We start from the raw sequence: 25002 nt of genomic DNA, 5'->3' as shown, positions 1-25002 counted from the left end.
AATGTCTGAAAGGACACCAATGGGAACTTTTTTTCAGATTTTTTTCCAGTGTTACACATACTTTCTTTCCTTGGGATGAGTAGCTATTTCATTCTTCCTTCTCTCTGCTGCACAATCTCTCTGGCTCAGCCTTAGTCCTCATTATACTGTTTTTCTCCTTTATTATACTGTACTTTCTGATCTATGTGCAAGTTTACTTATGCCATGCACAAAAAGCACACTAAAAATAAGAGCTCAGCAGACTATATTCCTTTATTCCACCTTTATTACTTTCTCTTGTTCACAGTTCTCACACTCCATCCATCTTGTCTATCCCAGCTGCAGCCTCTGGAACTTTGGATTAACAGGAGCAAAGCCTTGTTAAAGGAGACTTTTGGCAGCTGGTCCTCAGGCATTTCTGTGCTGTATGAATTGGTATCTACTTCAGTGAACTTCAGGTTTGGAAACAAACTGAATTAATATCTTGGCTTCCATGGAAAGAGACACCAGTCAGGGTCCCCAAGAACAATGCAGTTGGAGGGACCTGACACAGGACCATTTGCTTCCCCAGTGTGGCAAAAGGATTTTCACACACATGCTTCCTACATCCTTTTTCTTTGTTCCATAAATCATATGGCTCTGCTTGCAAATCTTTTTTTTCTTTCCCTGGAGCACACATATTGTGATTGAATGCTGACCCCAATGACATAAGTGCTGTGTCACTCATTTCAGCAGGGTCAGGATTTCACGTGATGCTTTCAATGTTTTATCATGTCTGCTGTGTGGTTTTTACTCAAAATATGAAAAGGAATGTTTGCAAACAAGCTCTAATCAGAAAGTGATGAGGAGTAACAGCCTCATATTGCCTGTGACAAATTGATCTCATTAAGAAAGGAAACTCCTAGAAAGCTGAAAATTATAAGCCATAAAACTACAAAGAGCACTTCCAAATCTATTTTGGCTTGTATTTCATTATTTTCAGCTTTCTTATTGTATTGATAAAAGAGGTGTAATAGTTAGCAGTATTACAAGTGCAGAACACAACCTTGTATTTTTACTCAGAAATGTGGTAATTTATATGCCCCTATATACACTCAGCATATATGAGAGAGTAAAATATAATACACAAGTAGTCTTTTTTTAATTTTTATTCACTGATCAATGTTAGTTATTTGATCAAAGCTTGATGGTAATTTTCAGTCATTTAACAAAATGCCCAGAAGATTTATTTTTAAGAAAACTACCTAGGAAAAAAAAAATATGAGGGAAATATACTAAGCTGGAGCTATATTTCCAAGTTGTGAATCTGACAGACTGAATATGTGATTTCTCCATAATGGCACATTATTCTTCTTTTTTGCTTTATCTTCTGAATTGTCATGGACTGAGCATGAGTATATTAGATGTTTCCTTGACCCTGACAGAATAAGCTTTTTAAGCCAGAAATATTTCTGAAATAGTTCACGATCAGATGCACTTTCTTAGATGATTTATTTAAAACCAGATAGCTGCTACTCAATTCAATGTTTTAATTATGCCCTGCACAGTATTATGGATATTCTTCCTGTGCTATAATGTTTTGGACTATGAACTCTGGCTGGGTGCTGGGTAGGTATCTCACCCAGACTGTAAAGAAGCTGCAAAATGAGCAAAGAGGAAGCTGAAGATGGTTGTTGACAGTAGGACACAGTCCCCAACACCACAAACTGTGGTGTACAACATGTTCCCTTGTGGATCTTGGGAGGCCACTTGGGCCAGAACAGGGCAGAGTACCTTCAGTGCTGGCTATAGTGGCTTTGTCTGTTTTATAAAATGTTTGGTTTTTTCATTTACAAAGCATTGGATGTAAAAAATAAAAAGTCAATTTTCAACAATCAGCATAAAGGGAAAGGGGTTTTTTGTTTGTCTATTGCCTAAGATAAGTGCCTGAAACAGGACTTGGAAACCACTGACTGCGCAGATGGAAACCCTTCAAAGTCACTGGAAGTGTTTGTCTGGGCAGACACTTCCCAGGATGCCTAAGCAGCAGCCAAGCACCATGAGGAGGGAAAAACCCAACCCAGCACTGCTTGTAGAATAACAAATCCTTTTGGAAATTGCCACCCAAATATGAGTATCAAAATGGGTAACCATTATTGTGACCCTGACTTCAATAACTGGGTGCAGGAAAAATAAGGGGAAGGAAAGAGGTCTGAAAGAAAAACAACTTATATATCACTTTAGAATTCAATCTGACATTTGTGTTTTCTTACACCAGCTGTCCTCTCACCTTGTTCAGGTACTCAAGGCTCTGATGTGCAGTCCCTATCCAATCTCACTGTGGCATTCCCTGACTGATTGTTGCTGCATCAGAGTCTCATTCCACAGGACAACTTAACTCTAGCCTTCCATTTCTGCTCCTGGAGTAGCACAAACTCCACTCTGCTCCACTATGAGTGTGGTACCTTCTGAAGCTGACGTACCTAGAGTCCCCAGAATCACGAGCACCTTGGCACCCTGTTCTCACCCACCTACATTTGGTTATAGACCCATATCAAGGAAACTAGGTTAGAACCCACCTAATATTGCAGAAAGAAAATGAGCAACACGTCAGTATCAGCAATTTTTTTTCTGTCTTTTTCTGTGCAATATCTTCAGTGACACAGGCATAATTGCTGCTTCCACATTATTCTTTTCATTATGATGTGGATTGTACATAGGAGGAATTTGTTGACCAGGTCTGGCTGGACCACTTTAAAAGACAGGGCCTCTCACAACCACCAGTGAAAGGGAGAAGTGCAAGTTTTTCCACAGTCCTCCATCAGCATGCCCAAAGTTCTGAGAATAATTGTGAGCTCAGTGCAAATATTTGTTACTTGAACTCTGCTAAAACCAATATCCAGACAGGACTGTGGCTTTTGGCAAGGGATGTGCATGCCCAAGATTTTAACCAGTGAAAGTCATGTCACTGTCAATGTGGTCCATTGCCATTTGACTATATTTCAGGTATGGCACACATACTAGTCCAAAGTCCACTCAATTTTCATGCACCTACTTTCAAAGCATTTCTGCTTTTTTCTGGTATCAATTTTCTGGTATTCCTTCTGAGCTGAAAAAAAAATCTCTTTTGAAAAATATCTCTGTTGTAACAGCTTGAGACAGACTGGCCAGCACATCCTAATAGGTAACATCCTCTACATTGCTTCAAGATAACTTCGACCAACAGCTATGTACCATTTTTCCATTTAAATGGAAATTATAGAATCATTTGGATTGGAAAGGGCCTTAAATATCACCTGTTCCAACTCCCCTGCCACGGACAGAGACACCTTCCACTGGATCACATTGCTCAAAGCCCCACCCAACCTGGCCTTGAGTAACACCAGGGACAGGGCAACCACAATTTCTGGGCAATGGTTCCAGATCCAGTCACTACCCTCTGAGTAAATAATTCTCCCCAACACCTCATGCAAACCTACTCTCTCTCAGTTTGGAGCCATTCTCCCTTGTCCTGTCACTACATGCTCCTGTGACAAGTCCCTCCCCATCTTTCTTGTAGGCTCCCTTCAGGTACTGGAAGGCAGCAATTAGGTGACCTCAAAGCCTTCTCTTCTCCAGGATGAATAATCCCAATTCTCTCTTTGCAGGAGAAGGGCTGCATCCCTCTAATCAATTTCATGGCTCTTTTCTGGAGCCATTAACCTCAATAGTTTATGAAATACTGGTAACTATGTACTTTTCAGTACAAGAATGAGTAAGAGTTATTAAAGTAATATTTCTCTTTTTTTTGTTTATTGATATTGCTTTTTTCAATTATTCTTATCTTGATTTTCTATGTGGCTGCAGAGAGACTGGGTTTTTTATTGAAATTAAGGTGTTGTAAGAATGTGTTAATAGGGCAACTTTTCTTGCTTTTTACCAAAACATGTAGTAATAATTCACAAGAATGAAGTCTCTGAAACCCTATTGTTTATATATCTAATCTAATGTATATCTTTGTAGGTAACTAAGGTATATAAGTTCCTATTGTATTATTATATAAGGGCTTTTTTAAAATAAAGGCTTTTATGCGTATCTTTCTGTGGATCCTTGCTTTGAAAAAACCCGTACCATCTTGAATTGTGATTAAATTAAACCTACTTGTAATCTGTTAGACATTAATTATGAAATGCATAAGTCAATCCAAAAGAAGCTTATTCAGATGATTGTGGGCTATAAGCATACTGGGGTAGAAGTGTCTGAACCAGCTCACCAATAAGATTAGGATACGTTTTTTTAAATTAGCAGTCTGAAATTAGAAGACATAGCAGACATATGAAAATGACTTGCTGTAATTTGTCTGACTATGATGAACTGATTCTTCTGGCAAGTATTCCAAAAATGATCCTGAAAATCTGATGGCTTGGTTTTTTTTAGTTCTATTTTCTAAATGTTTCTTCCTGATGCCAGATTGCATTGCCCAAAAGGAAGGTTAATTTTACAGTTTGCTAGATAGCAAGCAGTTCTGTATTCAGAAGATAAAACAAAGTCTTTGACTAGAAGCTGTGGAGGCAGTCCATGCTTCAAACATACCACCACAGTTCCAGGAAACAGCACTTGTTGGCAATAGATAGTGACGCCCTCTGTACTGAGAAATAGAAGCTTGTTTAAAAAATAATTATCAAAAAAATTGAACATGTAGTGCATGACATGTAGAGCCAAAACTAGTACAAAACATCAGGCATTACTGCCCAGCACATGAGCAGTATGAGCCTAAGGACCAAACCTGGCTGGCGCCTGCACCCCAGTGAGGTGTGTAGGAGCTGTCAGTCCCCTCTCATGGATAGAGGCAAGGGCTGTGTGTCAGCACTGTGTGCTCTGCTCAGGGCCACACATCACATGTCAGTGCCACTTGTCAGCTCTTTGCACAGCTTGGTCAGCCTTAGGGGCTGCTCTCTGTGCCCAGTCATGACTATGTGACGGGCAACAAGCAAGTCAGACCTCAGAAAATAATCCTTAAGAAGTGTTGCTTACCTGGAAGACCTCAGTAAAAACAGATAGGCAAAAGTGTGACAGAGAACTCAGCTCTGCACAGACAAAGATGAAAAGTGTGAGCATAGACAGGAACATATGCCTGGCCAAGGGCAGAAGGATTCCTTAATCTACTCAAAAATTTCCAGTGGGGATAAAAATAGCACAGGAGAGCTGGTCTGATAGAAGAAGCCAATGTTTAGGAGCTGGGAGGTACTGCCCAAAGGGACACCTCACAGGCACCTAGAGATTAGTGCTAAGGCATGTTGGGTTAAAAGAGACAAGACTAAATTTCTGCCACTGATTGAAAGTGGAATTGCAAGTGCCGTGCTAGTATGTTTAGTAAACCCTGCCACAAGCTGCTGAAAACTAGCTATTCTGAATCTGGTAAAGAATGTGTTTCCAGCTTAATTTTTTCAGGTTTTGCTGGTGTCTGTCATTGCAAAACTGTAACATGCATGGAGCAACTCTCTGTGGCTTTCCTGCTTTGATTTCAGTTCTGAGAATCAGCCCAGCAGTGCTTTTAGCCATGAATTACACCAGTGGTCACCTCCTTTTCCTGGACCTTTCTTCTGCTCATCTCTGGCTGCAGAAACAGTTGTCCTTCCACCATGTGTTTTCAGAGGTGCTAACAAAATCCAGAATGGTGGGACACTTTGCAGGACTCCTGCCACTCTCCCTCCTCACACAGAGAGGTGGGAGGGCAGGCACTCTCTCAAGACACCAGTGTTTCAAAGCTATCCAAGACTTCCCCGTGTAACAACACGGGAGGGAGCAAAGCCTCAGGGCGGACAGACATTGAGTCAAGGCTGCTGCTTGTTGCTGGGAGAAGGGCTACTGGCCCTGGGGGCTGAGATGGGTTCTGATAAAGGTTGGGGGGAGCCACAGGGGCTTGGCAGGAGCAGTCAGGCCTAGCAGTAACACCCTTCCACGTGCTCCATCACCTATAAACAGAAAAAAAGATGATGTGAATGAAGTAATTGCAGGAGATCACACGCAGGAAGCCCAGCATCTGAACTGTAATGAACCTGCTGGGTTATGGTTTCCAGATTTTATCACTCACTTTTTTCAATCAGTGACAGAGTCAGCCTCTGTTCACGTGAGTGAGGGAGTTAAAGTCTTGCCTTGGCCAAGCTGAACACCAATTTGTGGCCACTGGGCTGCATGGCGTGAAAAGGTTCCTGTCATTTACCTCACAGATTTAAAAGGGACTACATTGTGTTGCAGCAACCTCTGAGACCCCCAGCTGTAAAGTGAGAACAATGGTACATTATTCTTTCCACTTTTATATATCTTTGGCTTTTTTCCCTCAGTTTTTCCCAGTTTTCTCTGTATTCCAGTACTGAGCCAAATCCCACTGACATCTTCTAAGATCTTCCTTCCCATAACCTCGGACAAGAGCTGGGTCTAAGCTCCCACACACCACAGTGGCAGGTTTTATTGCACTATGGCCCACAACTGACCCAGTTTTGTGGTGTCCTGTTGCTTCTTTCTTGCATTTATATCCTCTATGAACTTCTTCTGCTCTGCTCAGAATTGTGGCATGGCTCCTGCTCAATAATCAAGGCCAGTAGGTTGTTGTTCTGGAGCTATTTGTTCATGCCTCTGTAACATCTCATAGTTTACAGTATTTGGTGTGTGTTAGTGCAATAAGCACAGAAGCAGAGAAACTCTGCAGATGGTCACTTCAAAATTGTTAGTTAAAAAAGACCTAGGAAATATTTGGAAGGTGATGGGGTACAGCAAGCTAACCACAGATTTCTTCAGAAGCACACCAGGTCCTTCTGTTACTAGAAGTCTGTTGAAATCCATAGCCAGAGCCCTGTTTGTTTCAGCAGGTGTTAGGAGGTTTGTTAAAGAACTATAATTACTTCTATTACAATCTGTATTTATACTTTTTGAGTGAACTACTAACTGAAAGAGTGAGATTATGAACCAAGCTGGGAGAGGATTTAGCTGATTTGATCAAACAAACAAAAAAAAAAAAACAGACCAAACACCACCTCCCCCCCAAAAAAACCAAAACCACAAATTTTTAAAAAATTTTTAAAAAGAAGGGAAAAAATCTAGGGAATAAAGACAGACATTATTTTTATCTCTATATTTGTATCTTTATAATAAAGACTAATTGGAAAACTGTTTCACTCTGTTTAATATTTTAACTCTTTGAAATTGAATTTGGGTAAATAAATATTGAATAATGGTAAAATGAAGTATCTTGGGTTTAATAACATCACAGATAAATATTTGAACATTTTCAGGTTTTTTTCTATCTTTTCTCATTCTGCAGACCTCTCACTCAATCACATTCTGAAACTGAATTTTTGTGTAAGTACACGTTAACAAAGGTTGCTTTATCCCAGGTGCAATGAACACTTTCTCATCCTGGTAAGAAGTAGAGTGGAATCCAATACAAATTATGTTTTCTTCATGGCAGTTTTCTGCTAAAGCTTAGTAAAGGTGTTATCTGTACAAATGTGGATTCTTTGACCTGTTCACAAAAAGCTGTGGTGGTGTCAGCAGAGCTGCAAAGCTGGGAGGTACCTTTCAAAGGTGGTGCACTAAAGCAGCAGCATCCAGCTCTAATGCACCGCACAATATTTATTAAAATGCTCTTGTTTCATGGATCTGCGTAACTGGAAGTTGTTCTTTTTATCCAGTCAGTATATTCTTCAGTCAGCCACGTATAAATTCCAGGTATGCTTGTGTTTTCACATGCTTCTCCAAAAGAAACAATCCCACAGTACTGACCAGCACAGATTAATGGCCCGCCTGAATCTCCCTGGAAGACAAACCAGAAGCAGCTGCCAGTGTGTCCATTTCTCACCAGAGGAGCATGCAGTGCCCCCTGCAGTGCACAAGCATGTTTGGGAATGTTGTCTCCAATCTTTTCCAGCCTATGAAATGGAGCAGTTGGCTTACATCATTCAAGGGAGTTGGGTGAGGCATAAAGAGAGGTTGCTTTTCAAACCTGAGGGAGCCTTTGATGCAAGTGCGGTGGAGCAGCAGAGTGCCATCATAATTCTATTTCAAAATACATTTTTTAATGTTGGTATAAATTGCTTCTCATGTCTTTATCAATTATCTCTTCTGGATTCAGCACAGATAGCATCAAAAGCAAGATCCAAACAGCCCTTTTGGGTATACAGTTAATTCTGTACTATTCGGATGTTGACTTCTGGAAAGGATCAGATGATTGAGACCCTGATAGCTCTGCTTTTTCTCCCATAACTACAGGTGGTGTCTAAGGAGAGCACCATACCTAATGAAATATACCTGAAGTTAATAGATAATCCCAGTTCAAATTCCCATGCTCTTGATCGTGATTGGTACACTGACTTGAACTAAACAAAGTTTTAACAGATCTTTTTCACAGCAATAAAGTCTCTCAGAAATCTGTTTAGTTAAAATATTATCAGCCTCCTAAGATGTCTAACACTGCTTTGTTCTTACTGAAAATTTAACCACTGTTAAATATATGCCCCCCACTTTGTAACTTTGCTTCTTACCTCGCAAGTATCACTCAGATATAATTTACTTTTCCCTGTAGCACACAACATGTTGGTTATTTTGGGGTCACTGGCATAATGTTTGTCAGAGTTTTTTCTATTGACAATTTTAAGAGTTTCTTCCAGAGATATTTCGATGGCTTTCCTGGCGATGTGTCTCCCCAGCCAGCCATCGGGCAGAATGTGCCAGGTTCAACATCTTCAAAAAAGTCAGGCAGAGGCAAAAGTTGCACATATTTATTCAGCTTGGCAGTATCATTCAGCTAAAATGGAAAAAGGAAAAAGAAGGAAAAACAAGGAAAAACTAGATTTCTTATGCAGAGAGGAAGGGAAGTGTCACATAGTTTCAAATATCATTTAATCTCATTTTACCAACACTTCCATTAAAAATGACTTTTCACTACTTAGGAACTGATCCTGAGCTTAATTGTCCCTTTGAAAATTCAAAAGACTTTCCACAGTAGCAGTACAGCAATTTCCCATCTATGTCAGCAGCAGTGAGTCCAAGCCCAGCTTTCCATTGGATACAGTGGGAAATGTAAAACCTACATGGGTGTTAGATTGTTGGATCTATGTCCTGTTCACAAACCTAACTTGCCACTAAACTTCAGTATTGAAATCAGATTCTGGTGCTTGACTGACAAAAACGTCTCAATCCACAGTGCAATGTGCCCATGAACAAAGATGAAAACAAAAATTATACGCAATTAGACACAAAAGCAGCAACATAATTGAGGAAAGGTCTCAGTCTATTCAGACTGCCAATTTTTGCTCTGAGAGATTCTAAAGGGGCTAAATGATTCAGACTGTCTGTGTTTTGTTGGCCTTTGCCTGACAGATCCATCCTTCAGCAGAGGTCAGTAAATGAAAACACAGCCAAACCCTGACATATACCCTCAGTGTGTTTGGTAAGGGCTCACAGGTACTGAACAGACATTTTCAGTCTTATGATCACTGCACCATGATTCATTTCACAGAGTGCTGTATGGTTCTCAGCTAAACAATTCTGGCTTTATACCTTTCAAAAAATGCATTCAAACAAATCAAAAATTTATTTTAAAAAAAAAACCTTTGCAGTTATTGTTGCCAGTGCTGCTGGAAAGTTACAAAGATGGAAAGCTTATTCCAAGCCATTGAATACTCCATTACTGCAGAAGTGTAGAGATAGGAAGTAAGCTCTAGTACTACTAGTACTACCCCTTCTTCTGTGTCAAATTCAAAGGATTTTGAGATATCTGTGTCATTCTGGAACAGAGTTGTGATTTTCAGCTCTAGAAATATTACTTCCTAGTGATCCATTTTGGTTTTGTGCTCACAGATACCCTGATGCTCCTGTCAAGGGGCCACAGGAGAAGCCAGTGAGATGGGCCTGGTCTACATTGACAGTGAAGCAGAAGTAGAATGCTCACTAACATCTGGGGGAAGGAGCCCCTCAGAGATGAACTGTGACCAGGTGCTTGAGCCACAGATGCCTGTGGGTGTTTCTGCCAGCACAGAGAGGGACATGGTTACCCTCCTCCCCGTGTCCTTGCCGTGTCAAACCATTGATGCCATCTAAATACTAAAAACCAGGTTCTGGTCACAGAAAAATAGAATCATAGAATGTTACAGTTGGGAGGGACCTTAAAGAGCATCTAGTCCCAACCCCCCTGCCATGGGCAGGGACACCTTCCTGTAAATTCAAATTCTTACAGCTCTGCCCCACTTTGGCATCAGATGATAATGTTGGCAAGGACATCTTCCATGCTTCATTCTGCAGTGTCCTGAGCCTCCTCCACTTTGTGACCACTCTGTGCTCCTAGAGCTGAGTCTGTCCTGTATTATCCACACTTTCACTTTACCTGCTTACACCAGAAAATTAACTGTAAGTTTCATCTCCATTTTTAGTTAGTCCAGCACAAGATCTAACTCTGGGATAGAGATGTGAGCCAGATTCCGTTGCACACATCCCTTCAGCATTGCCTTTGAAAAATTACTGAAGAATGTGCTTTGTGTTTTGGAGGGGTTGCTTCAGTGAATGGATTAAAAAGAGTGTTTTTTAGAGCACAGAATGGGCTTGAAATATCATCTCTGGTCACAGAGCCAGTGATCCTCTAACTTCATCTAGATTAATACAACCAAAAGTAGACTGCTGTGATACTGTTATCTAAACCATGTACTCTTCAATACCAAAGAGTAGCCAAAATGATCATCAGCAAAATTCCTTTCATAAAAATACAGCAGTAATTAAAGCAATACCTTGAGGAGCACTTTGTCATTATCAAAGGAAGGGTGGTCAAACTGACAATGAGGAAAAGTTTCCATAATCCCAAATATCTGCTGTTCTTCTTCAGGAATGGATGTCCGATGAGCTCCAAGAACAACTGTCTTTCAAGTCATCTATTCTGTAACATATAGAAAATATAGGAAAAGAAAGTCACTACACAAACTGAGCAACATCTCTGAGGATAATCAAAAGACATGTAACACAATACCATTTCATTTTACAACAATGTGATTAAAACAGATAGAGCAGGAAATCATTCATTTCAATGTTTTGACATGAGCTTCTTTTTGCTCCTATGAAATAATGTTTCTTTACTGCAAATATAGTTCAGTGAAATAATTGTGTGATAACAGACATTTTCAGAGTTTGGAATTAATTTTGTGAGAGCCTCCCATCTTTATATGGGGAGTTGGCTTGCCCAAGGACAGCTGCTACTGATGCCTTTTATTAATCTCTGAAAGTCTCCTTTGGATTTGTGACCTAACCCTGCAAAGGACTGAAACTTTGCTGGCATCAGTAGCATGTCAGAACAGACACCAATATTCAATGCTTATCCTGAGCCTTATGCATACTGGTAAATGCTCTGCTAAAGTGAGTATCTTTAATATTAATAAGCTTTTTTTGTCCTTAATTTTCTAAACAGAGGATTCAGCACATTAAGAAAGAGGGATGTGTGTTGCCTAACCCAAGACATCCCAGTAGTGAATATTAAAAATAAAGAGGAAGAATGTTGAAATCCAAAGAGTTATACTTTCACTTCCTGCTAATAAACATTAAGAGTTAAGTAACCAATAAATTCTGCTATTTTCCAAGCTCAATAAGTATCATCAGAAATGTATTTATTACATTTGTCTCTTTTGATTTTGCCCTGCTAAACTTAATGCAGCCCACTAATTTGACATTGTAGAATACGTACTGCTGGTTCCCTGTGCTTCATTTTCAGAACACAATCTCACTGTAAATAGGAAAATTTATTCAAGCCAGAACAAAGACTTCATCAATACAAACTATAAAAGAACAATTTTCTTCATTCAAGATGCCTGTGTCACTGAAAGACATAATTAATTTATTTATACGTGAAAGTTTGTTTGTGAAAGTAGCTGCAAGGGCAGTGCTGTGGTCCAAAAATTTCTCTTTTTATCTACAAAGCACACTTCCTCAGAAAGTGTGCTTTGTAGATAAAAACTCTCTGACTCTAACAGATGTTCACAGGCTACATGTTCATGTTGCTGAATTCATGCTGTTTTGCCTAAAAAAAAAAAATCTTTTCAGACATCCTTAACACATGAGATCCATTAATTAGGAAGCTTTACATGCACTGCAATTGCACCAGGCATAGAACAGATGGGTTTTGTATGAGCATTGTCATACAGCTTAGGAGAAGGAAACCAGGCTGGTTCAGCTTGCCCCAAAGGCAAAGACTTAAAGTCACCAAAACAATGTGCTGTAAGAAACCCAGATCAGTTACCAGAGTACATTCTCCACAGGATCAGAGACAGACAATGACCTTCCCAAAAAACAGATAACAAATCTGAAGTTTTATAAATGTATCTGACTGGCTATCTCTGACATATTGACTGAAGAATAAGAGACTCCAGATCCCATTAAAAAAGTCCTTTAATTCCAAAGAGGAAGACTTAGTTATGTTTGTAAATTTGCTAAACAGAGAATGTTAAATAATATTTCTACCCTTACCACCAAACCTGATTCAGCTGAAAAATAGTGAATGTTAAATTCACTCTGAAGGAACTGTGTCTTCTATTTCAGACTAAGTCACAGAAGAAGGCTGGCCAACCTGCCCACACTGTGATTAAGGAGGTCAGGTTTGCACAGGTTTATCGTAACTGTTTTCCTTTTAGATAGTCACAAAAAGAAGGAAAAATTGCAGAACTAAAATACAATTCAGGGAGCATTTTAAGAAAAATAGGGCATTTTACTTCCTGATGTGAACAGTAGATGTCCCCCTTACCTTGAGGCAGCTGTTCAACAGCAGAGCATCCCACCTGGGGAAGAGGTGCTTCTGCTCACATTTAACTTGTCAGGAGGACAAGGTTCCTTGTCACAGTCATGAGTGACATTCTGGGTTTGTGAGCCTAGGTCACTCAAAATGAGAGGAATAGTGTCCACACCTAATTCAAATTCATCTCTCGGGGCATTTTGAGGTTTAGTTCCAGGCATACACATAAGATTCGTTTAAAATCCTTGGGACATATTCCCTTCTCCAAGGCATTGTTTTTTCACATGTATAAAGAACTGATTTGGTATTTTAACAGCACATTATTTATACTGTAACTTTGGCAGGATCCCACTTACTAAGGTAACTCTGCAAAGCAGATCAGTAGTTTATGGTAACTATAAACAGTGACAAGTTCTAGGATTATTCCAGGGAGAGAACTGCAGCATTTAACAACTTATTTAAAAAACCAATTCTCACCTTTCTTCACTAAGAGGCTTGCATACCATGCCTTACTTCAATGAAGAATCAAAATTACCCCATTTTAAGATACTTACTCACAAGGTGCTGTTGTCAAAACCCATTGTTTTCCACAAGAATTCCTCCACAAAAAACACCTAAATTCTTGTCCCAGATCGCAGCCATATAAGGCCAAGGAATGAGGATGCACTTCATGTCCTCCAACAATGTCCATGCAGCCACCTGAAGTGCAACAGAAGTGCAATTATATTATGTGTTATCCAGAGGAACAGGGAATTTGGATATTTTTACTCTTAGGTGAGTACTTGCATCTTGCTAGTAGAGTAACAACAATTAAAGAGAGCAGAAGAGCTTTAGGGTGTTGTAGCTGCTGCTGTTTGCTGTCAGGAGCACAGTAAATTGCCATGCACTCATTTGTATTCAAATGTCCCCTCCAGGAAATGGGTTTAAAAGTTTTTACTAATAGCTCCCTCTCTTGAAATTTCTCTTTACATCATTAATATTGTGTTCTTTTACTGCAGATTGATTTCTCAAGATTCTCTCTTCCAGTCTCTTTAAAACCTGCCTGATTCTTGAAATTCCTAATAAAACCAAATAAAGCCTAATCCCTGAATAACACCCAGATGTCTCAGGGTGTTCAATGCATTTGTTGGCTTCAAATGGAAAAAAAAAAGAAAAACAAGGAAAAAAAAAAAAGTGAGAAGAATTAAACTGGCCATCTTTAAGCTGGTGGAAAAAATGGGAGAATTAATTTAAGGGCAACCTGAAAAGGTTCCAGAGAACACCAGTGTAAAGGAATAATCAGGGCTTGTGGAGTGCAAAAGTTGCCCCTAAACTTTGGACCCAGATTGAGTAAGCTCGGGGCACACAAAGAACAAAAGTCACTCCTGTGGTCCAAGGTACATCAGTAGCCAGCATATGCTCCACAGAATTCCACTGCCCAGGTAACATCTTGAGTTGAAAGACTGAAAAATATTCATATGTAAATTAACAAGAGTCACTGAGAACTGTCAAACATCTGTTATTTTATAAGCTATGGAATGTGGAATATAAAAGACAAGCCAAGACCAGCCACACACATGTAAGTCAAAGAAATTTGTATTTTGTTAAAAATAATTTTGTGGGGTGCAGATTTCAGTTACAGAAAACCCTAGACTCTGAAACTGTCAAACGCAAAAAAAAATTCTTATCTGTGGCCACAAAAAGAGATAAATTGGTGAGAAAGACATTTCTGTATTGTTGACCTCTGTGTCTGCATGCATGTCTTGCACACCTTGTTGGTAAACCACTACAAAAAAAACTCAGTCTGCCTCTGTGTGAAGAAGTTACAAAACTTGCTACCATATTCATTATCTTTAGAAACAATCTGAAGTATAACTTGCCCAATATAATTAGGTCTCATTTTTTATTCAAGAATTACAGAATGGCAGCTCCCAGTCTCAATCTCTTTGTTGAATGAGATTGTAACATAGAAATGTTTATTTCTGTGTCACAGAATCTTATTAGTTAGAACCCAGTTTGAAAACATGCACATGGTGCAGAACAATTCATGTCTCAGAAGACTCTTCCAAAGCTCTTTTAAAAGAAAACAAATCATTATTGGAATTCCTTGGCTCTTAAAACACCCAGCTCCAGTTCCCCCAAAGTCATTCTCCATTCTCCATCTAATCCCAGAATTATTCACCCACTGGAGACTATCTGCAGGAATCTCTGCAAAGAGAGTCTTAAAGGCACAATTATGTTTGTCCTTTATGTCTTTGCCCTCGCAATAAATAGTTGGGTTGGAAAGCAGCATAAGAGACAAAATAGGGAACAGATTCATGCTCTGGCCAAACAATAGAAGGCTTGTTTTCCCAGAGCATAATATGTAATGCTGGATTCTTTCTGCCAAGTACTAGCAACATCATAGAAGGAATGATGCAAGGTTTTGAGGACACCCTGAGTTAACTACATCTACTTGTATTTCTGAGCTACCACATTTTCTGCTGGTATCACATAGCAAATAAATGGAAACAGGGACACTGAGTGAATAGCTGAGGCAGAAAAGACAACCACGTAAGTATCATGAGGCATTGGTACCGGAGAAGAAAATAAAATAGGTATGCCCCAGCATAGATTCTGCCCTTTCCCCAGCAAGTCCCCAGCCACTAAGGGATGTGTCCAGACACACTGGGGTGGGATTGGGCATGTGGTAGCCCAAGGAGACAACAGGGAAAGTGTGGCAGCTCTGCCTTGCTGTGCTCCTGGCAGCTACCAGCTCTGCACCTCTGTTCTGCCCTCCCTTCCCAGCTCAAGAAAACAGCCCTTCAGCTGAGCTGAGTCTGCCTGAACTCAGTGCCAGCAAAACCTGGAAGGTTTAGAGGCGCAGTTTAAATTGGTCATCTGAACCAGTGTCCTAAAATCTGATGCCCACCTTAAGCACCAGAGAAAGCAGCACAAAGGAAAAAGAAACAGAGTCACTGCAGAAGGAAAATGGTCAAAATGACAGATAAAGAATAGAAGACCTCAGCACAGTAATGCTGAGGTCTCAGCACAGTAATGCTGAAGGTGATCCACTGACCCATGGGCCTGAAGACCATAGGAAACCTCCCCAAAGGCAGAGGCTGGTCATAGACCTGCATACACACCTTGTGCTTTTACTCAGGCAGTGGCTTCTGCTGAGTGAATGGCTCTGCTTCGTGAGTGCTGTAGGGAGAAAGAATGGAGTGTTTTGCTTACAATACCTCACTCCTCTTGAAGACCAATTAAGTAAGCAACAGAGGAGCTAATAAAAGAATTTTACTTGAGAAGGAAGCTTTGCTTTGGGGTTTCCCTTTAAATGCAAAAGGCCAATAGAATCTAAACTTCACCATTGTTTCAGATTGCAAGGCAAGATGTGTTCTATTACCATCTGTATGGCAGTTGTCTGGTGTCAAGTGGGCAATTCTCCTTATCTCTCTCTCTCAGTGATCATAATCACTCCTCCCTCCAGGGGACATCTGCTGATAACAGGCTATTGAATGTCACTGCATGGCTGATACCAACTATAACATCCCATTGTGAGATGCTCCGCCCAGAGGGAGGAGCCAAGCATTGTTACCCAGATATAGTCTGGAGATTTTGAAATACCAGCACGGCTTCTCCATTGGATTACCCAGAGAAGCAGCAGCTGCCTCTTCTTCCACTGGATCTTCAGAGGAAGAATACATTCTTTTCTACAGGACCCCCTGCTCCAACAGGACCACACCTGACACTTCAGGAGGACTGCAGCCACTTTTCCAAGTGGACTGCTGCCAACACCCTGACCAACGGGGTGTCAGGTTGAGTTCTGACTCTGTCAGTGTTGTTCTAGTGTACTGCATTGTCTTATTTTATCCTTTTATTTTTTCTTCCCTATTAAAGAACTGTTATTTCCTGCTCCCATATTTTTTGCCTGAGAGCCCCTTAATTTAAAATTTGTAGCAATTCAAAGGTGTGGGCAGGGTTTACATTCTTCATTTCAGGGGAGGCTCCTACCATCTTTAGCAGGCACCTGTCTATCCAAACGAAGACAACCATAAATTAACTTATTGCCATCACCAAAGGAACCCAGCCAACCAATTGCACACCCTAAAATTTTATGTCAAATTTTCAGCCTCATTGATGTAAATTACAAGAGGAAGATAACTCTCTGACAAAGCATTTATGTACAAAATTGGTACTGGTTATGTGCATATCAATCTGATCTTTGATATCTGTGCCGTTGGGGATTTTGCAGATTGTCAGAGAGGTCATTCAGGAGCTTGCATAGAAAGTCATCAATTGATACTGAACAATAGTTTAGGCTCCATATTTCTAATTCTAATTATCAATGTCAATAGATCTCTCAGAATTGGAGGGGATTTTTGAAGAAGCATGGATATACTAGTACCTATGGAGTTTCAGAAGAAACATCTTTAGAAGTATGATTTAGGAGTAAATAGAAGTACAGCTAGAAATTGAAAAAGAGTATAAAGAGGCCATAGAAGATTAGGTTTTAGATAGCAGGCATAGATTTACCTGTATCTATTACCTGGAAAACATCTGGAACATTTGCTAGTGTTTTATTCTGTGTCTTTCGAAGAGATTTTCCTTGAAAACAGGTCAGGCAAACATGGGATGATACATACCAAACCTCTTTTTACTGGCCATTGCACCTCACATAGGACCATCCAAGGATGAATCATTGTAGTACTACAAGTTTAGGCTTGTCTGAGCATACAGGAATTTTTCTCACAAGTGTTCATCCTGATCATGCCTCTGCATAGTCCAGACAGGAAACAGCTTCAATATGGTAAGAGGGCTAATTAAAATATCATAAAATCAGGCTTTGTCAAATAATTATCACTGATAAAAGAAAGAATTGTACCTATGATACCTGGTGACATTGTGCTCAGGTGAAAAATGTAAAAAGAACATCAGTGGTACAAAGTGATGATAATTACGGGGGATGTGCTAGTAATAAGGAGAAAAATTCATGAAAATTAAATCTTGGTGAGTTTTAGCAGTGCATGGAGCTCCACCTTATCATATAGGTGACTTTTCTCAACAAAGACACATCAGTGACAAAGAGCCCCACAGTGTCTAAAATTAGATCTTCACCTGCCTTCTTCAGAAAAATTGCCAATCCTCTGTCCCAGAAGGGAGAACAACAGCAAATTTGAGCAAGGTCTGCCCATGGTCTTCTACAGGTGAAACTCACATGGTGCTGGGCCAGTTGAGCTCAAGATATGATACAGCGAGCACCCAGAAGATTTCTGCAAGCTCTTCATTGTGGGCTCCTTTCTGCAGGTTGCCTGTTGTGAGGCTCAAGACTTCAAAAAACCTTCCAGTCCACATGACAGTGACATTTCACTAGTTATAGAATATATAGGTTATACAATAGTTGATACTCCAAATTATTTAATATTGACACAAGCTATTTTTGTTATTTGGGTACATATTTGCAAGAGAGAAATTGTGCTTTTACAAGGCCCTAGATAAGACTTATTCACAGAATCATAGAATACCCTGAGTTGAAAGAAAACCACAAGGACCATTGAAGTCCAATCCCTGGCTCTGCACAGGACACCCCAAAACTCACCAAGTGCTTAAGAGCATTGTCCAAACATGTCTTGAGCTCTGTCAGGCTGGTGCTGTGGGAGCCTGTACTGCCCTTGGGAGCCTGTTCCAGTGCCCAACTACCCTGAGTTTTCAAGACTCAATTCAGTTGCCTAAAACTCAGCATTTAGTCACATTTGAGATACTGTGGGCTTTCCAGACACAGACACAGGGCTGGCAAATTTGGCACAGCATCTTCAGAAGACTGACGGCCTCCTGCACCAGACCTAAAACACTTTAAGAGACTTTAAATATCATCTACCCTTAGCTACAGGCCATGAAACCACAGTCAGTGAAAGCTCAGCCAGTGCAAACCTAGTGCCATAGGATCAGATCCTGAAATGAGAAAACATCAGATTCCTTGGCCCTGAGGGTCTCCTGAGCAGAACAGATATTTAATTAAAGGGGAATGGACTGGAATTCATGTCTGACCTGGAAGCCAACTGGGGTGTCTGGAATGAAACTATACAGCTTCATGTGGACAACTGAATCAGCCTAAATTTATATGAGCTGAGTCCCACTGTGTTTCACCCCTATACTCGTACATCAGTTCCCTGCAAGTGCTACAGAGAGAACACCAAGTGGGGTAGAGCCTGTCTTCACACCACAGCAGATGACGCAAATTCTCAGTAACACTTCTGCTGTAAGGTACATCACTGGGGAGGGTTTCTGTCCTTGTCGTGGTTACCCCCTTAAGAGGAAAAACAAAACCCACATCCTCTTCATTTATGCATATATATTGATAGATCAGTAGACAGACATATGTAAAGAGTGAATAAGAAGGAACATCAGACAGAAATCATGGGTGCTTTCCTCCCTTGGTACACCTTCACTGCTGTGATTCTCCTGGCAATTCATGGAGGTAAGCAGGCAATTTAATACTTTTGAAGGTAAGTCCTGGCGTACAGTATTCTAGTTAGGCTCATATGTATTAATGTAAAGGAAGCAGTCGCAATTATTATTTGAATTCTTATAATTAGTTCCTGTCCACTGTTCGCATGTGTTTGATCTTTCACACAAACAAAATAAATTCTGAATGGGTCTTAAGTAAAGCTGCAAAGTCCAAGCTGTTTGGAGTTCTGAGTAGAGAACATAATGATTATCTCATCTTTCTTTCCAGAGCCGTACACATACTTTAACTGCTTGGTTTTCTCTTTTTCTGGAAAACAGATTCACATAATGTGGCTTATACTCCATAGTCCAGATTCTATGCCCAATATTTAAGAAATGGGAGATTGTTACTCACAATGAAAGCTAGGAAATTAACCATATCAGTAATCTTCAAGAAAAGAAATCTGTGCAAAAGCAACAAAACTTTGGCATGGGGTTTATGCCCAAGCTCACCGTAATGGTGTCATTTTAGTATTACTGAAATGTAATGAAGTACTTCTGCTGAGTGGGTTTAAAACTCTGTCCTGAAGACCATTGTGACCTATGTGCATACCTGGGTGTCTATATCCTTTCTAATTACAACAGCCATGTTTTCTGAGACTTGGAGTGTCTTACAGCATTTGTCAGCTTAGCTGTGTGTCTTGTGGCTTACTTTTTTAGGTTTGTCTGTGGATATCATTGGAGGCAAGGAAGTAGAACCACACTCGAGACCATTCATGGCCCAAATCAAGGGACGAGGAGGAATTATTTGCGGAGGAGCTTTAATTAAGGAAAACTGGGTCTTAACAGCTGCACATTGTAAAGTGTAAGTTCTTACTCTGATTCAGAGACTGTCCTTAGTGGGTCTCTGATATCTCTGTTAAAACAGGAGAGTTACTATCTCTGGTAATTTTATCCATTTATCATGACCATGATCATGTTCTGATTACTGTGCTTTATAGGTTCTATCAGCAAATTTGTTATAGTGAGTAAAAATATATAACAAAGTATACTGATCTCCTCTGTTTCTGAAGAGATATTTAAGAACTTCTAGCTGCACATTAGCATAGAATAGCAATACTGAAGCAGTGAATTTGGGGGAACGTTTTATCCCTGTTTTCTCAGTCAATCTGTACACTAGATGAGAGGAGTGTCCAATCTAAACTGCTGCTCTGAGAACAAAAATTAATTCTTGTAGTTTTATTCTATAAGAGATACACAGTTCACTGCAGAAAAGACAGCATGTGGTTAGCACAGGAGCAAAAATCCTCCAAACAGATGACAGGAGACACTGAGAGATCTCTGCCTTGCTTGGTATGTTGGCTTGGTATGTTGGCTTGCCAGCTGATTTTCTTCTCCTGCCCAAATCAAGATGCAAATGGATAGGCAAGAAGAGAGTTTTGAATTACACATCCCACCCCTACTTGGTTTTGCCGGGAGGACTGAAGCTGCTGCTGAGCCAGACCTCACTCAGGCTCTGTCAACAGCCTGAGCAGGACCAGCGAGCCACTGGACTCTGCAGACATCAGAGAAATGTATCCATCTCTCCTGTCCTTGTCCATACAGGGAGATCTGCGGAACCTACTATAACAACACCGGGCCCAAAAGCTGTGTATTAACAGAAATTAAAGAATGTTTCCAAATGATGTTCTGTTTAAGAGAAGTACAGGAAGTTGCAGAAAAACCTAGAGAAGAGGAATGAGCTGTGTCTCACACACACTCGGAAAAAGGTGTTGAAATCTGTTAGAGTAAAGCAATGGTACATTTCAATACAGTCAGGATATCTGAACTAACAGTGGTGTGGCCTCTTTTCCTAAATTTTCAGCACAAATTACAGAGGACACACAGCTGGTGAGCCAAGCACCCACAGCAAATCTGGTGCATCCACCAGATTCACCACTCATTCAGTTCCCAAAAGGGAACAATAGGAATGGATCCAGAGTCAAGTACCTGAAACCTTTCCGTGCTCCTGGTAAGATGAAAATAAGATAGTATGAAGTTTGATTCACTGAGTCATATTTTTCTTTTAGCTGTTGTATGAACAGGGTCATCTTTTAGACATTTCTAAATTACTGTTGTTTTTCTGGCACAGGCAAAGAGACTGTAGCAGCTGGTCATTATAGCATCACATTATTACCAGCAAAAAATTTAGGGTTACATCAAAGTGAATCCAAATAACTGTGTAGTTCTCTCCTCAGGAAAAAAAGCAAAGTTATTCTTGGAGCCCATTCATCAAAAAAAAGAGAAAAAGAACAGCAAGCTTTTCAGATTGCAAAAGACATTCCTTATCCATGCTACGACCCCAGTACCAAGGAAAATGACATTATGCTGCTTCAGGTACAGACCTATATATCACGTGTGGAATATTCACACTACACTGAACTATTTTCTTCCTTCTTCTCATCTAGGGAGATGAGCCAAGAGAGTTCCTGGGGCCTTTTTTTCTGGAGTAATATAGTCTGGTCTGCTAATCCAACAGTCTTGGGAATTGGGGATGCACTGGTAACTAAGGCAATCAATAATTCCTGTAATGGTTGCCACAGCTAGTATACAAATTCTGGAGATTGATCAAGATATTTCAGATTCCGGCTTTTCCATAAAGGAATAAAAACGCATGCAGATAAAACATTTGGTTAAAAGCACTAACATTCTATCTGAAAAGGAGTTCTAATTAAAAATGTCTGGCTTTTCTGATCCTCAATTTTGCCAGCATCAGTAATTAATGTTATTTTGTCTTCTAAATGGTCTGAGAGCCAGAGAAGTAAAACAAGATGTTTTTTTGAGCTAATAGATCAGCAGAAGGTAAGTGAGTTCTCATCAGACAAAGAATACTCATTTTCCCACTCTTTCATTGATGACATAACTACTGTCACAAGGAATTGAGGAATCTCAGAAAGGGATTGCATTAATTACCGTAACGGGAAAGATCCAATGGTTAATACGCTAGGGCCTCTGTTATACTGTGTGCCATAATACCTATTTTCCATATCTTCTACAGCTTCAGGGAAGAGCAAAACTTAATAAAGCTGTGCAACCAATCCCCCTGCCTCCTTCAGATGATGATCCCAAACCAGGAACAGTTTGCACAGTAGCAGGATGGGGCAAGACTAAGAATCATCCAGGAGGCTACTCTACTGCCCTGATGGAAGTCAATATCACTGTCATCAAGAGGGAAATATGCAATGATAAAATGCATTATAATGGCAAACCTGTCATAACAGAGAACATGATATGTGCAGGGGCTAAGAATGGAAAAAAGGATTCATGTCATGTAAGTATATTAACTATGACTGCATAAATTATGTAATAAAAATAAAATATAATGTACCAGCATTACACATTTACAATCTCTATCTTAAAATCACTGAAGAATTTTATCAAATATCAGTGAATTTACCAAGGTTTATTCTTCCAAGCCTTAAAATCAAAACTTAAGATGAGTAAATTCACCTTCACAGCCTTTCGACATTGCAGTTGTATCCAGGCATGGCAGACAGTTATCCTCGTCCTCAATAAAATGAGTTTAATACTAAAAGGTCCACAAAACAGCTTACAGGCCCATTCACAAGTAGCTGATCTCAGTAGAACAACTTATTTGATGTCAGAAGACTTTGAAATAGGTTTTGCTGATAAACAGCATTTTAACTGGGTCTCAAGTCAAGTATACAACTGTGTAAGAACTACATTTTAAAAGATTTTAATATTGCATTTAAAAAGGTTTGGATTTCTGGAGACTTACACTTTCCATGAGGAAAGTTTTCAGCTTTTTTTCTTAATTTTCAAAGAGACTAATTCTTCCTTAGCACTGAGTTAGATTAATTCCCCATTACGTACACTTGAAAGACTAGATTGAATTCTACTAAGCCTTTTTATTTGTTCATTTTGCTGTTGGAAATCCTAATTTCCAAGGAGGAAAAATTGATCCTTAATAACACTGGCTACATTTTTATTTTCTCTGTCTAACTAGTGAAGATTTTATTTAAAGGAAACATTTTTTAGCTTTTGTTGATTTGAATGACTATATTTTCCCTTTTTCTAGGGGGACTCTGGTGGACCTTTAAGATGTAATCATATTATGAGAGGCATCACTTCATTTGGGATGAAGGAATGTGGCAGCGCTCGTGGCCCCGGTGTCTACACTCGACTCACGAAGCGGCACCTTGAGTGGATAAGGAAAACCATAGGGGGGGCATGATAGACTGGGTTTGGGCCGCATAATTTGTGTAAATGAAATGGGCTTTTAAAAACAGCTTCACTGGTCTGGTAGAAGAGGTATTCTCACTCTGAATTTTGGCAGCTTGATGTAGTTCTGCTACAATGGCATTTATAGCTTACACTGTCAGCCACGGAGTCATTGGGGGTATTTGGGACTGAGGATTCCAACATCCCTGTAGTGCATGTTCACACTGAGCTCTACACGGACTGGTATTTCAAATCAAGAATCTAACCCTTGTTTGGGTCCTCACTCCTTGTTTGGTATATGTAGCACTCTTTTGTACCTAGACTTCTGCAGAAACCCTGAAAGTTAGTGGTGTGCTAGGTACAAGTACAAACAACTAAAAAACTTTGTTTCTCTGCAGCAAAGCTCTTGGTTTTATAGGTGTAGTGGATTGTTAAGCTTCAGAAAATTAGGTTGCAGCAACTGTGGGACATAGGTATTAATTTTCTAACTGTCTTGTATTTGAAACCTTCAGATTTTATCCCTTTATGTACTTTGCATTTAATAAAGCAATAGCAATAAAAATCTGCTGCTTTCAGCTGTCAATTTATGTGGAAAGTTCTGTCTCTCGCAGCATAGACAGTCTATGTACTGTCTGTAGGATCTGTTTACTATCTGTGTAATATTCCACACATGTTAAATGTTTGCAAAACATACCAAAATAAGCAGCATTGTGTTTAAAAATTTTCTGAAAACCCATGCTTCAGAGAAATGACATGATTGTATCAATATGATACAGCACTGTTGATAATATAAAGCACTCTTAATTTTATGGTGCCAGTACTGCTGTTCCAGACAGGCAGTGAAATTTTTAAGTGCTTCAAGAAGCACTTATCAAGTAGCAAATAGACCTCTTGTGAAAAATGTTTCTGCCTGCTTCTGTATTAACAGACGGGCATTTTCAATGCCATGAGCACCTCAAAAAGGGCTTGGATTTATTTTGTGTTGCTTCAAGAGGTTTTTACTTGGAGGTAGGCATTAGCTAAGAGAAAGCAGGGAACATTCAATGGTGGAGATATTTTGCATTGATTTTAATTTTAAAATTATTGCTCCATCCATCCTTAGTAATTAAGCACTACTTACAAACACAATGAGAAGGCATAAACTAAAACTTTTTTACACAACTGCATTTACCTGATCTCATTAAGAAGAGACAGTAATTTTCTCAAAGAGAAGGAAGGCCTAAAGATAAAGAAGGCCTAAACTACAGGGATCTCTACTGGAAGTTTTGATAATGAAAAGCATCTTTTTTTCCCTTTGTTACAAACATTATACAGTCAGAACTTTCCATTTTCCTATTCTTATTCATAATTTTTTTTTTCACTCTTGATCTGAACATACTATATGTACACACAAAGGGACATACAAACACAAAAGCAAAGCAGGAGCAGAGAAAAAGATTCTCAGACAAATAAGATTGCAACTGTGAAACTGAGAGGAGAATTTGACCCACTGACTGCTACCAACACCCGAAGCAGTGACTTGATTCTGTGTTTAAACACACAGGAAATAAGAAATTTCAGAATTTTTTTATTCTTGCAAACTACCAAACCCCTGCTCAGGCAAAAACTAATACTAAAAACGTTCAGGAAACAAAATTGACCTTATCAACTTGTAGCCCACCTAGGGCTATTTCACC

The 25002-nt window shown here is 39.7% G+C and overlaps 1 protein-coding gene across 2 annotated transcripts; it reads left to right on the top strand.

The window, feature by feature from the left end:
• The first annotated feature begins 18992 nt into the window (after nt 1–18992).
• LOC132341964 (granzyme A-like) lies at nt 18993–23888 on the top strand. Of its 2 annotated transcripts, none has more exons than XM_059874134.1 (5): nt 18993–19136; nt 19826–19970; nt 21343–21481; nt 22143–22415; nt 23184–23888. In XM_059874134.1, the coding sequence occupies exons 1-5, from the start codon at nt 19076–19078 to the stop codon at nt 23337–23339; spliced, it is 774 nt and encodes a 257-aa protein (XP_059730117.1). In that variant the 5' UTR covers nt 18993–19075; the 3' UTR covers nt 23340–23888. The 2 variants fall into 2 exon arrangements, with proteins under 2 accessions (XP_059730117.1, XP_059730116.1); XM_059874133.1 differs by having other exon boundaries at nt 21331–21481.
• The last annotated feature ends 1114 nt before the right edge of the window (nt 23889–25002 follow it).

Source organism: Haemorhous mexicanus, chromosome Z, assembly GCF_027477595.1.
Source record: "Haemorhous mexicanus isolate bHaeMex1 chromosome Z, bHaeMex1.pri, whole genome shotgun sequence".
NCBI lineage: Eukaryota > Metazoa > Chordata > Aves > Passeriformes > Fringillidae > Haemorhous > Haemorhous mexicanus.
The sequence above is the reverse complement of the archived record's forward strand: the minus strand, read 5'-3'. Positions and strand labels throughout refer to the sequence as shown.

Bases quoted from the DNA above. Each gene is read 5' to 3' on its own strand.
- LOC132341964 (XM_059874133.1), top strand. From the start codon at position 19,076: ATGGGTGCTTTCCTCCCTTGGTACACCTTCACTGCTGTGATTCTCCTG. The intron at 19,137-19,825 runs GTAAGCAGGCAA...TTACTTTTTTAG, and splicing joins TCTCCTGGCAATTCATGGAG to GTTTGTCTGTGGATATCATT. The intron at 22,416-23,183 runs GTAAGTATATTA...CCCTTTTTCTAG, and splicing joins GAAAAAAGGATTCATGTCAT to GGGGACTCTGGTGGACCTTT.